This window comes from Mytilus edulis, chromosome 2 (genome assembly GCF_963676685.1).
Source record: "Mytilus edulis chromosome 2, xbMytEdul2.2, whole genome shotgun sequence".
NCBI classification, from domain to species: Eukaryota; Metazoa; Mollusca; class Bivalvia; order Mytilida; family Mytilidae; genus Mytilus; species Mytilus edulis.
Window position 1 is genome coordinate 24,983,392 of NC_092345.1, and position 14,810 is coordinate 24,998,201.

At 31.1% G+C, this 14,810-nt stretch overlaps 1 protein-coding gene across 1 annotated transcript in view; it reads right to left on the reverse strand.

Moving 5' to 3' along the window:
* Nucleotides 1-14,810, reverse strand: part of LOC139511808 (endoplasmic reticulum transmembrane helix translocase-like) — a 37,663-nt gene that overhangs the window by 12,186 nt on the left and 10,667 nt on the right. The window contains exons 6-18 of the mRNA XM_071298893.1: nucleotides 14,069-14,175; nucleotides 13,236-13,365; nucleotides 11,176-11,358; nucleotides 10,177-10,314; nucleotides 9,589-9,709; nucleotides 8,130-8,281; nucleotides 7,176-7,351; nucleotides 6,477-6,587; nucleotides 5,464-5,589; nucleotides 4,262-4,367; nucleotides 3,277-3,386; nucleotides 2,452-2,544; nucleotides 1,552-1,648 (exon numbers count right to left, since the gene is read on the reverse strand). Of these exons, the coding sequence (XP_071154994.1) occupies nucleotides 1,552-1,648; nucleotides 2,452-2,544; nucleotides 3,277-3,386; nucleotides 4,262-4,367; nucleotides 5,464-5,589; nucleotides 6,477-6,587; nucleotides 7,176-7,351; nucleotides 8,130-8,281; nucleotides 9,589-9,709; nucleotides 10,177-10,314; nucleotides 11,176-11,358; nucleotides 13,236-13,365; nucleotides 14,069-14,175 (1,650 nt within the window). The remainder of the gene's footprint in view (nucleotides 1-1,551; nucleotides 1,649-2,451; nucleotides 2,545-3,276; nucleotides 3,387-4,261; nucleotides 4,368-5,463; nucleotides 5,590-6,476; nucleotides 6,588-7,175; nucleotides 7,352-8,129; nucleotides 8,282-9,588; nucleotides 9,710-10,176; nucleotides 10,315-11,175; nucleotides 11,359-13,235; nucleotides 13,366-14,068; nucleotides 14,176-14,810) is intronic.

Below are 14,810 nucleotides of genomic sequence, written 5' to 3' on the forward strand. Positions count from 1 at the left end.
TACATTAAGGTCCAAAGGGTCCAAAATTAAACTAAGTTTGATTTTAACAAAAATTAAATTATTGGGCTTATTTGAAATGCTTTATCTAAACATGTACTTTGATTTTTGATTATGGGCCCAGTTTTCAAGTTGGTCCAAATCAGGATTCCATATCAAGTATTGTGCAATAGCAAGAAATTTTCAATTGCACAATATTGCACAATAGCAAGAAATATCTAATTGCACAATATTGTGCAATAGCAATTAATTTTCAATTGGAGTTATCTTTCTTTGTATAGAATAGTAGTTGATAATATATGTTGGAAATTTGCCAGACATGACTATGATGTCATTTGCTATTTTTATTTGCCAATAACTTTATGTAAATAACTTTTCATTTGAAATTTGCCAATATAAAATGTTGCTGATGAAGCTTTTTTTACTTATCTTATCTAAAATGTTTTTAGATAATGTATGTTGGACATTTGCCAGACATGACTATGATGTCATTTTTTATTTTTATTTGCCATTAACTTTATGTAAATAACTTCATTGGAAATTTGCCAATATAAAATGTTGCTGATGAAGTTTTTTTTTCCTTATCTTATCTAAAATATTTTTAGCTTAAAAGTTGTGTCCATACTTGTTCTCATTTCAGATTTCATAAATAAAAAGATAATTTCTTCAAACATTTTTTTGACAGGATTAATATTCAACAGCATAGTGAATTGCTCAAAGGCAAACAAAGTTTTAAGTTCATTAGACCACATTCATTCTTTGTCAGAAACCTATGCTGTGTCAACTATTCAATTTTAGATTTAAATAAGTTTGAAGAAGTAATCTTTAATTGATTTGTAAAATCTTGACATTTGTTTTGTGTAAAAAACCCATATAATTCAAATTCAGAGCTGTATCACGCTTAAATGTTTTGTCTATACCTGCCCCAACTGTTCAGGGATCGACCTCTGCGGTCGTATAAAGCTGCGCCCTGCGGAGCACCTGGTTATATAAATATAAAGCTATATACATGAAGCCTACCAAACAAATAGCTATATACATCAAGTCTACCAGAATGAATATTTTTCAGGGCACCAAGAGATCATGAGCTTAACTTACATACATATCAAAATCTCAGTGCGCTGTCATCATTTGTATTACACTTACCTACATGTGCATGTTTCAGGGCACTTGCATGTACATGTTTCAAGGCACCTACATCATTTGTATTACACTTACCTACATGTGCATGTTTCAGGGCACTTGCATGTGCATGTTTCAAGGCACCTACATCATTTGTATTACACTTACCTACATGTGCATGTTTCAGGGCACTTGCATGTGCATGTTTCAAGGCACCTACATTATTTGTATTACACTTACCTACATGTGCATGTTTCAGGGCACCAACATCTTTTGTATTACACTTACCTACATGTGCATGTTTCAGGGCACCAACATCTTTTGTATTACACTTACCTACATGTGCATGTTTCAGTGCACCTACATCATTTGTATTACACTTACCAACATGTGCATGTTTCAGGGCACCAACATCTTTTTTATTACACTTACCTACATGTGCATGTTTCAGTGCACCTACATCATTTGTACCATCACCACACATAAGTGTTGTAAAACCCAAACTTTTTAATGTTGTGATGACAACTTCCTGTAAATAGAATTACACATTGTAATTATGTATATGCACATGTATATTGGTTTACTAATAATATCTTTGGTAATCATCAACATTTATCTAAATGATAAAGTTTCAGTGCTTAACCAAATGTGTTTATATTTAAGAATTGAATGCTTCTTTTTGTAACTTTATTGGGGTGTAAAAGCGTTGACTGAAGTACATTTAGTATGAAGTGCGGAAGCGCTTCATTCTAAAAATGTGCGCACGGTCAACGCTTTTACAACCCTATGAAGTTACAAAAAGAAGCATTCAATACTTATAATTCCATTTTTTTGCTAGGATCATGAAAACACGATTTACATCAAGTTTTTATTTAATTTACCTGTGTACTTTATTATGGGACCTCGTGTCATCATGAATGATAAGTTTTATTGTGTGATACAACTGCTTAAGGAATAACACGTGATGTGCAGTTAGCCAATCAGAATGATGTATTATAATGAAACATACATCTAATGTGTTTATATCAGTAATTGTTACCACTAATGTATTAAATGAATTATGCCACAAAATCAATCTATATCAAAGTAAGCATTGGCTTTTTTCACTGACATCTTGTAAATGTCACTCGTCTGATAAAGAGAACGGCATTACACTAAAAAATCTCTGAAAAAAAACACAATTATTCTGTATAGTGACAAACAAAAACACTAAAAAACTTTCTAACCTACTGACTTAAAGCTTACAATTAATATTGAGAAAAGGAAAACCTTTTACATATTTTGTTTGGTAAAAAAAAAAAAAAGTTTTTGATAAGTTTTCAAATACAATACCTTCTGTTTGGGAGCAACTCTGGCAAACACTCGAACATTTGGCAACAAGGTCTTCATTAATTTGGGGTCCTCAGTTTGTAAATAGGTAATTGCCTTGAAAAAGAAAAAGAAAATATTTCAAATATCAATAATACAAATAAAATTCCAATTTTCTATGTATCATAGTCTGAATAACACATTTTAAAACATTAACAAATTTGTTTCCAGAATAAAAAGTGAAAAGTATAATAGGACTAGCCTAATTGTGAAGTTGCAGAATTAAAATTGAAGAGAATATTAGAACTTGGGTTCCTGTAAAGAGTTAGAATCTAAATAATTCTTCACATATGTTTTAATTGTTCTAAATCTAATTAGTGAGCCAAAAAAGATGGAAAAAAACAAATGAATAAATAATAATATTTTTGTTTTTATATTATCTTAGTTTTTGCTTTATTGGTAATCCCTTTATATGTAATTTAAATAGACTCAATCTAACCATATGAATAAGTAAACTAAAATAAAGTGTGTTTACTGAATTATCTCCCTTTAAAACAAGAATGTGTCCCCAGTACACGAATGCCCCACTCGCAATATCATTTTGTATGTTCAGTGGACCGTGAAGTTGGGGTAAAAACTCTAATTTGGCATTAAAATTAGAAAGATCATATCTCAGGGAACATGTGTACTAAGTTTGAAGTCGATTGGACTTCAACTTCATTAAAAACTACTTTGACCAAAAACTTTAACCTGAAGCGGGACAGACGGATGGACGGACGCACAGACCAGAAAACATAATGCCCCTCTACTATCGTAGGTGGGGCATAAAAATAACTTTGTTTAACTTACCTCCCCTGTTAAACACAAATCATACTTCTCTATTACATCTTTCCTGATATTCTTGGAAGTCAGTGGTATGATAACTTTGTCATTTATAGACTGCCAATGCCAAGAAGATTCTGATAAAAATAAAAAATACCAATTATATTTTATTTAGAATAAGAGGTTTTGTAGGTTCTAAATCTTTTCATTATAAGGTTTATATGGGTTAGTAATGTGTTATGTTTCAAGATACCTTACTAAACCTTTTTATGTTAAGTATATTCTTAAAATGAAATAAAGCCTTTGACTGACATTGTCACATTTCACAACTATTGTCAATCTGACAACTGCTTTTAAATTAATACAAATAACTGTTATATAATAAAGATGGAGTATGATTGCCAATGAGATAACTCTCCACAAGGGACCAAATGAAGCAGAAATTAACAACTAAAAGTCACCGTACAGACTTTAATAATTACTATTATGACTGGTTTGAAACATGCTCAAATATTCGGACCTTTTAAAAGTGTTAAACCCTCTTTAGTAATGGTTTGTGTATGTAACTTATTTTATTTAATTTATCTAAGGATTAATTTTCCATAATAATCAATACTTGGATGAGTAATTTAACTTTGTAACTTTTAGACTGTCTGAAAAAAACCAATGTTACTAGATGATGTTCTATCTTGGAATAAGTAATTAATCTGGAAGAAATCATGTAAGAATGTTCCTATGTATGTTAATATGAAATTCTCAGTTATGTACTGGTTTAAACCATTCTTGAATTGCTGCACATTCTGTCATTCAGGTGCCATTTATAGCTTAGTATATAGTTTTGGATTTGCTCATTGTTAAAGACTGTTACATGTAGATGACTGATACTTATTAACATCCTCATCCTTTATACTCTCATTGGAAGTCATACCTCATCTCCTTATTTTTTCGGACTGAACTTAAATCTTATGTTGAAATAAAACCATGATAAAAAATGAATCCCATAATAATATACCTTTATCATTTGGATGTGTCAGGATCAGTGTTGTTTTCTCTGTAAATTTAAGCTTCTTTGCCACATGACAAGCAGTTAACGGGTTATCTCCAGTAATCATGGTTACCTATAATAATAAATCAGCAATGATAAACTATGTTACAATTTAACTGTTTTGTATACTGAACACTTTTCATATTATTCAAACTGACTTTCAGATATCTTGATGCAATATATTAATTAAAATATGCCAAGATTTTTTCCTAACTTTTGTAAGATTCTCTACCACTTGCTATTATCCAATTAACAAGTTTGAATATGTGTCACAAAATAGAAACTTATTCAAATTTTCAACATTGGGTTTCAGAAAGAATTTTTTACCAACTATTAGTTCATATTTGGAAATATTTAATTGTATGCAATTTGTATTTTTGTATACTTTTATAAAACATTTTTAAAAACCTGCTGCAATTGTTTGCGCCTGTTCTAGGTCAGGAATCTGATGTTCAGTAGCTTCTGTTTGTGGATGTGGTTCATAAGTGTTTCTCATTTCTTGGTTTTTATATAGACTAGACTGTTTTTCTGTTTTAATGGTTTTACACTGGTCATTTTTTGGGGCTCCTTCATAACTTCCTCTTCTGTGTGATCCAAGGCTGTGTGTTGAAGATCGTACTTTGATGTATAACGGTTTACTTTGATTTTTTTTAACTTGGATAGAGAGTCGTCTCATTGGCACTCATACCACATCTTCTTTATCTTTTATCATTCAATACCAGAGTATATCACAACAGGTATTTTTCTGTACAAAATTCAATGTAACTTTATACAGAATATCATTCCCTACACAACAGACAAGATGACTGATTCCGTAAAAAAAAAAGGTTTGAAACAGATTTTTTGGAGATTTTTTTATACAGTGATAAGTGGCATGTTTATTTCTCAGTGTATGTTCAATAGATGCTATATAACAAGGTAGAAAATCAATGGGTAATCATCATTAATCCTTTTAAAATTGATTCACTTCACAAGATTGTTTTTTAACTGAATCACCATGATCATACTTTATAGATTTAAAACTTCCTGTTCTGTGTGAGTCCAGGCTCTGTGTTGAAGAACGCACTTTGACATATAATGGTTTACTTTTTTAAATTGTGACTTGGATGAAGAGTTGTCTTATTGGCACTCATACCACATCTTCTTATATCTTATATTAAACAACTTACATAATGAGAAGCGTTAATGATCTCCTTAATAACAGACTTGGAATCAGCTTTATATGGACAGGAAATGATCACAAATCCACAGAATGATAAATCACTTTCAATGGTAGCTCTGGTCTGATCTCTAACCTACAACAGAAACAGTTTGACAATATATTAATCATGATGTTGTTAAATCACTTTCAATGGTAGCTCTGGTCTGATCTCTAACCTACAACAGAAACAGTTTGACAATATATTAAATCACTTTCAATGGTAGCTCTGGTCTGATCTCTAACCTACAACAGAAACAGTTTAACAATATGTTAATCATGTTGCATAAAATCATTGTACTTTTTATATTCAAAAAAAAATTATGATACATGGTTTATAATGACAATAAATAGGTTTGAAAAAAACATACAATTTTTAGTTCTTATCTGGCACAAGCATTTCAAATATCAGAAAATTTCTACATTAAGAGCAGAAACATGTTGAATTTAAATTATTGGCATATTAAATTATAATCCTGGTACCTTTGATAACTATTAAAATGCATCCAATTTGATAAAATTCACATGATACAGTTATTGGTATTTTTAAGAGAACAACACAATGTATTGTTTTTGTCTCCACATCCTGATGGTAAAATGAGATATACCTATGCCTAGATTATTTCTACAACAAACTTTAAAGACAGAAAAAAAGATATATTGCTTCTTAGTTGCTACATGATAATAATCATATAAAAATAAATGTGAGTAATCATAACAACACTTACATGTAAACATACTAATCACTTCATTTCAGTGGCCAAGATTTTGGAAACAATATTTACTTCCTTTTTTTAAATGTACATTGTAATTCTTCTACAAATGTTCTTGCATTTGTTTTAGGTTATTATAAACCACCATGAAAACTAAACAAAAATTCATCATTTTCGGGTACGACAGAGCATGATAGTAATAAACATCATATTCATATGTTTAAGTTAATTTGACTGCAACTTTTCAAAAATAGCTGGAAGCCTTATTCACCTGTTGATGAGACAAAACTCCAAGTTTCTTATATCCCAAAGCTAGAACTCTGGCCCCTCTTCTTGACATCTCTAAGTACACTTCTTCATAGTCAGCTGGACAATTCTTGAACTACAAAATATTAAAGTTAAAAGGTACTTTTTAACAAGAGTGCACACACTGCAATGTCTTGCCTGATTTACTGATCATGATTGAATTCTATGTTGAAAGTCTTGAAGATTATTTTTTTAATACTTCAAACACAAAAACTTATCAAACTATATCAAAGAATTATAAAAATGAGGTCAAAGTCAAAAGAACCTTGTTAAACAGATATGTGCACCTAATAATTTTTCATACACCAAATGAAGTTGCTAAACATATTGGTATCCAATCATAAGAATAAAAAAAACTTAAAGTAATGAAAATTTTGTTCTGATCAGATAAACTCTGCCAGATGGACATGTAAACCCAGCAAGCTTTCCATTCACCAATATAATTCACTTATTGCTTACAGAATTTGAGAATTTAACAATGACTAACAAGCCTTGAATTAACGTAAAGGTCAGATGAATCCTGCTACATGGATATGTAAATCTTGCAAGCATTCCGTACATCAAATATAATTAGCCTTTCTTAATATCACTCAATTCTAATTTTTACGCCATCAATGCATTGTTTTAAATTATCATAACAAATGTTTGAAAACAAACTATTTACCATTGACTGCAGAGTTTCTGGAGCTCCTTTTACAACTCCTAAATATTCTGTTTCACTACTGCCTGCTGGAGTGTGTCCTGCTATTACAGACATTCTTTTTAAAGCACTGGCAAAGTGAAATCTTTGGTAGATCTTCAGACCATGTGTCTTTTTTCTCTGAGGAACAACAGTCTCTCCTAACAAAATATCAAAATATGTGTTAATTAACAGGTACTTACTAAACATTAATATTTATCTTTTAACAAAAAGTCTGTTAATAGTGCAATTATGTGTTCAGTAGTTGTTTTCGGTTGCTTTCTGTCACAATTTTTTTTACCATAAATCAGCCTTTTGGTTTCTGGTTTGAATAATTTCACATTAAGTCATGACAGGGCCTTTTAGCTTACTATACAGTATGTTTGGGTTTTTTTTAAGGCCGTAAGGTGACCTATAGCTGCTTACATCCAGGTCTCCAGCATATGGTTGTCTCAATTACTTAATGTTATATGTATAATGTCAAATACATGTTAAAATGTATGGTGTAAAATATAATTATATGGTGGAAACATTTATGTTTATCTTCAAAATCCATGAAAATTTGTATCAGGGCTATTCCAGAAAAAAATGTATGGGGTGGTTGGAATGCGGTTTTTGTCAGCATCCGCCACCCAGACAATTGTAATTGAGAATTATAGTACATTATAGTGTGAAAAGTAGCTCTCATTCCCATCACCCATGTATTGTTAATATAATGTGCCTTCCACCCCCCCCCCCCCCCCCTACATTTTTTTTCTGGAATAGCCCTCAGGAGAATAATAATGAAATAATACCTTGTATTTTAAATTCTAAATTCAGGTTAATTTAACCTTGGAATCAGTTAATCATTTACCAAAGTAGTTGCAAAGCTAAAAGCTTTAAAAATATTAATGATTCCATTTAATTTAAAATTCTTATTAAAAGACATAAAAAACTCACCTTTTGTCAAGTTCCATTCAACAGATTTGAGCGTGGCTTTCTCCAAAGGATCGCCGACTAGTTCATCATCCAGTACCAGCAGACTATGACAGGTAGCCATTACATGAATTGTTTCTAACGGTGCTTCACTGGCAGGCATTATCTCTGTTCCACTGTAAATATAAGTAATAAACCTGCCATTACCTGACACATACATGATTGTTAATTTGATACATAAATATAGATTCCTACGCTGCAACAAGTTACAATATTTCTCCACTAGAGACAGGTAAATTTGATTATATCAAATCGAGAGGCTTGCTGAGCTTTTTAAATAATCAAACTTTAACTGTTGAGAGTGGAGAAATATCTTAATACACAAGTTATAGTATTGGAATCTGTTTCTCCATTACTTTTTCTTCTTTTTCAAAGATTTTCAGAAAACTCTTTATATGTGACGTCATCAGGCATGATGACCTTTAACATGACGTCACAAGAGAAAATTCAGAAGAAACTAAGAAATTTTGACGTGAACCGATATTTCACTGGTGAGGAGATATATTTTCTCACATTACTTGTGAAAATAGCACTTAAATTAGAAGTTTTGTTCCACTATATATTTCATTATGGAGATTTTCATATAATTATGTCAAAACTTTTGCAGAATTAATTAATTTATTTTAGATGCATTATTATACTTGTGATACCATGTTTTTCTTGATTTCAAAGGTATAGGTTAACCCAGAATTTCATATTCAATGAAATTCAAATTATCTTATTTGTGTATGCAAATTATCTTATTCATGTATGCAAATTTTGTCAAAACCATGAAATCTAGAATCCATGAAAATATCCTCCAAAATTACATTGGTATATCAGTTAAGTTCTATTCAGGTCCCAAGAAAAAATTTGTGTGTTATAATTTTCTTTTCACTATCAAAATTTGTGTTAAAAACTGTTTCAAATTAATTAACTGTATGAATAGTAGGCATATCAGTAGAATAAATATTTTAAAAATCTTTATGTATTTTAGCTACACTAAAAGAACAGCAAGCAGGTTCACTAATAAAAAAAAAAAAAAACAAGAATGTGTCCCCAGTACATGGATGCCCCATCAGCACTACTATTTTCTATGTTTATTGGACCATGAAAATGGGGTAAAACTCTAATTTGGCATTAAAATTAGAAAGATCATATCAAAGGGTACATATGTACTAAGTGTCAAGTTGATTGGACTTCAACTTCATCAAAAACTACCTCAACCAAAAACTTTAACCTGAAGATGGGACAGACAGACGGACGGACGAACGAACGTACAAAAAAACGAACGGACAAACCAGAAAACATAATGCCCATAAATGAGTCATAGAAACAAGGGAAGTTGTTCCTAGGGTTGTAGTAGGTTCAGTATTGATAATGTATTGCCACCCTTGTATTTCTATATATGTACTAGCATGAGGTAGGTGTATTGTTGACTTACTTGATACCAGCAACACCTTCCACAACTAAATTATCTGCTGTCAGTGTTCCTGTTTTGTCAAAGCAACATATATCAACTTTTCCTGCAAATGGTATCCTGAAAGGCTCTGTACAGAATATATCTGAGAAAACAATATGTAAAATCATACACAACAAAGTCAGTATAATGGCAATAATGACTTGAAATTAGAAAAATAATCTGCAATTTATTTCATTATATGAATGCAGGATTCCCTTTTTTTTTATCAAAAAATCAAATATAGTAATATGGAGACACCTTTTAAATATTAACCAAATCACCTATAATTTCTATAAAGATTTTAAAACAAAAATAAAACAGGCTTTTTAAAGAATTAATAGTTGTTTATAAATTAAGAACAGAAGTTTTTTACAGCTTTCTCACTACTGCACCTGTATTTATTCAAGACACCACAATAAAGAAAAGATTCTCTGAAAGCTATCTCCCTTAAACAGATGTTCTACTGTTGCATGGTGTTTGAAATATCATCACAATTGTCTGATATAGAAAATTGTAATACACATAAAATTTACTTATATTTAATACTAAATATATAATAGATAGACTTACATAACTTTGTTAATGCCAGTAGACTTGTATTGACAGCTAATGATAATTCTATTGGTAATTCAGGGGGGACAACTGATGTCAGAATTAATGTGCATTCTAAAAATAACTTGTAGCGATTTCTCTTTGGATCCTCTGAACCTGTAAAAACAAGAAATAACATACGACAAGCCTTCCCTTTAACATCTCAGGTCTTAACTAAATCAAATTAAACTGTAGATGACAACAAAAGTGTTCAAACTGAAGATTATTTTGAAATGATTTAAAAAAAAATTTAAGGGTTCCGCAGAACCCAGTGTCTCACCCACTTTTGCTGTTTATCACACACTCATCAAAAATGATGAAAAAAATCAATAAAATTATTCCTCTCGATACTATCTTTTGATTGTCAGAAGCTTCTGTCCAAGTTTGGTAAAAATCCAGGCTAGTTTAAGAATCTTAAAAATGTTTTAAATACTTTAACTGCAGACTGTATGTAATGTTAACTGGAAGAAAAACTAAGTCCATTTATAAGTAAAATACGGGGAAAATGGAATCTTATTTTTACAAAATTTACTTCTGGACACTATCTTCTGATCATAAACAAGCTTCTGGCCAAGTTTATTACAATTCCAGGATAGTTTAAGAAAGTTATTAAAATTTTAAAAACTTTAAACACAGAGTGAATATTTGTGGACGCCGCCGCCGCCGACGACGCCGACAGGATGTAGGATCGCTATGTCTTGCTTTTTCGACTAAAGTCAAAGGCTCGACAAAAATCTGCTATAGGATAGCTTATAAAACAAGAAAACTTATTTTTTATCATAAAAACAGCGTAAAAAAGTCCAACATGTTAAAAAAAGTCTTGATTTTATATACCTCTGCCTCATATATAATATCTTCTTATATATTTTTCTTGTTTTAAACATAATCAACTGATTTATTTTTCTTGTTTTAAACATAAACAACTTTTTTTGTTTTTTTCTTGTTTAAACATAATCAAGATATACATATCTTATTTACCTTTGATCCAAACATAAGATGCTGCAGAGATGGCAAAAATGAGCAGAAACAGAATAAATGCAAAAGTCTCTAAACTGTTAGCTGTAACTCGTTTCACACCAAATAATATAGTTCTCAGTAGTCTCCCTTGAGATGTGCTAAAACTGTGGCGAATAACATAGGCAATACATCCATTATCACTAGCTACAAGAATATGTAAAAAAATTTTTACATATGATACTGTTTACATAGTGCATGATTCATAATTGCCAACTTTTTGTAGTACATGATGGGGGTGAATGTTATGTTCTTCTCATATATGTTATGATGGTATGATACTAAACCCCTAACGGGAAGGATTGTGCCTGATGTTCATATGATGAAATCATAATCTTTCAGTCAGTTTAATTGAAGTCTGGAGCTGGCATGTCAGTTAACTGCTAGTAGTCTGTTGTTATTTGTGTATTATTGTCATTTTGTTTATTTTCTTTGGTTACATGTTCTGACATCAGACTCAGACTTCTCTTGAACTGAATTTTAATGTGCGTATTGTTATGCGTTTACTTTTCTACATTGGCTAGAGGTATAGGGGGAGGGTTGAGATCTCACAAACATGTTTAACCCCGCCGCATTTTTGCGCCTGTCCCAAGTCAGGAGCCTCTGGCCTTTGTTAGTCTTGTATTATTTTAATTTTAGTTTCTTGTGTACAATTTGGAAATTAGTATGGCGTTCATTATCACTGAACTAGTATATATTTGTTTAGGGGCCCGTTGAAGGACGCCTCCGGGTGCGGGAATTTCTCGCTACATTGAAGACCTGTTGGTGACCTTCTGCTATTGTTTTTTTCTATGGTCGGGTTGTTGTCTCTTTGGCACATTCCCGATTTCCATTCTCAATTTTAGGATGTCTTTTTTAGAAAATTGTTTGTTCCTTTCAGATCATATAATGGTTTAAGTGTGTTTATATAACATTTCATGGCTTACAAGACAAACAAAACAAGATTTGGCTTAATACACCTTATAGCTATTCCCGGCTGACCAGAGAATATGTCCCACTTGAACTATTGACTTCATACAACAATCACTTTTCAATTGTGGCGTCAGATATTTTGTATTCTGACGTCAAAATTTTACGGGAACTTGTGTGATGTCAGGTAATGGTGGACATATAGTGAAAAGGTGTATAAGAACCAATTAAATTCTAGCATCAAATGAAAATACTTAAGTTTGAGATTTATAATAAACAGCTGCGCCATGAGTGCATGATACGCCCTTTGTCTTGTGTAAGAAGTTTCATGCAATAATCATAAATAGTTTCTGAGATACGGCGTGACATGTGAAGAATAAAAACTTTTTTTACAAAAAACTCAATAACTCTAGAATAAAATTTTGAATCATCACCAAAAAGTACAGATCTGTAGATTAATATAACTAAGAACTGTGTAAAGTTTCAAGCAATAGTCATTAATGGTTTATAAGATACGATGCAACATGTGAAAACCCCCCTCTTTTTTACAAAAAACTCAATAAAATTTTGAATCATCACCAAAAAGTATACAGATCTTTAGATTAATATAACCAAAAAGTGTGTAAAGTTTTAAGCAATAATCATAAATCGTTTATGAGAAATGACACGACATGTGAAAACCCACCCCCCCCCCTTTTTTTACAAAAAACTCAATAACTCTAAAATAAAATTTTGAATCATCACCAAAAAGTATACATATCTTTGGAATAATATAATTAAGAAGTGTGTGAAGTTTAAAGCAATAATCAGAAATTGTTTTTGAGATACAGCGTGACATGTGAAAAATACACACCCCAGTTATAGTTATAAAGTCCCGTTACTCAAAAATTTAAATCCTATTTTAACCAAAAAGTATACAGATCGTTTGACCATCATAAGAAACAACTATGTTAAGTTTCAAGAAATTTAGATAAGTGGTTCTCAAGTTACGGTGTAACATGTGGACGCCAGACAGACGGACGCCGGACATTTGTATACCATAATACGTCCTGTCAAAATTTTGACGGGCGTATAAAAATAATAACCCTCCCCTTTTGCTTTTGATGTATATTTACCTTTCAAACCTGCCCCTGTTTTACTTGGTGGTGTATGTTGTACAACTTTAGTGCCACCATACAGTACATGAAGTTTTCCATCAAGTTCCATATCTAATATATGGTCCCTGTCTATATGTTCTACTGATTCCTAAAATTAATTGAAAATAAATGCTGAGACAAATATCCATGTTTATAAAACCTGTATTACTGGTCAATTTTGAAGTAGTAATAATGCATACTGGTTAATAAAAATAGAATAGCAATATCTTTAATCAAATTCCACTCAAGGTAACCTTGTCATTTGAAGCAAAATCAGTGTTATTTTATTAATTTCTATTATCATGATTACTGAGTTGAGTCGAAATTCTTGTTGACTTATTATGACCCTTGTGAACTCAGATCTTTTCCTGAAAACTAAACATAAACTAAGGTCACATAGCTTGCAAAACCTTACAATTGACCTTTTTTAAAGCTTTTTTATGTCAGCACTAGCTGTCAAAATCATGCTCACGGATTTGACTCAAATTCTCATATTTGATTTATAACAATGTAAACATTTATCCAAATCATTAAAAGCCTAGGTAAACAATCTAGAGGGCTATAAAGTTTAAGCCCTTTTCACAACTTGAACCTTTCTGTTGTATTCAATGTGCTCACTGGCCAAAAAAGGCTCATACTGTTATTTGCAGCTAAATTTTCAAATTTTGATAAATATCTAATTAAATACAGTTACAGCCAATTTGGTATCATCTGTTTTGACTATTTTATTTGTAATGCTTTAAAAATAATATATAAAGCTGTGATTTTCTTTTGCTGCTGTTGCAAAGAAATTATTATTTTTATAAATGTACCTTCATTACAGGCACTGATTCTCCAGTCAACATGGCTTCATCTACTATACATGGTCCTCGTAGCAACAGCATGTCACATGGTATCACATGATCATCTTGTGATCGACCTTTAGATAAAAACATAGAGAAACAACATTGTTAAATCATTTCTACAGATAGAAAAATATTTGCTTTAATAAATACATAAAATCAAAAGAGACTGTGTCTATGGGACACAGCTGCTGCCCCTGCTTGAAATAACATTACAAAGGGATAAAACTCAAGAACAGTAAAAGTGTGCAACCAAAATTTGTAATTGATCTGTGGTTTGTGGTAATCAGTATTGTGTATAAGTCTCATAACATTTAATTGATGCAAACAAAAAGTTACTTCCCTGAGAATATTTAAGTTTAATCAACCATTTTCTTCATACAAAAATGCCTGTAACAGCTAAGATATGACAGTTGAAATCCATTTGTTTGATGTGTTTGAGATTTTGATTTTGCAATTTGCTCATGGACTTTTCTTATAGAATATGCCTAAGAGTTCGGTATTTTTGTTATTTTACTCTTTTTTTTTTTATCTGTCTCAGAGTTCGGTATTTTTGTTATTTTACTTTTTTTTTATCTGCCTCAGAGTTCGGTATTTTTGTTATTTTACTTTTTTTTTAATTTGCCTCAGAGTTCGGTATTTTTGTTATTTTACTTTTTTTTTAATTTGCCTAAGAGTTCGGTATTTTTGTTATTTTACTTTTTTTTTAATC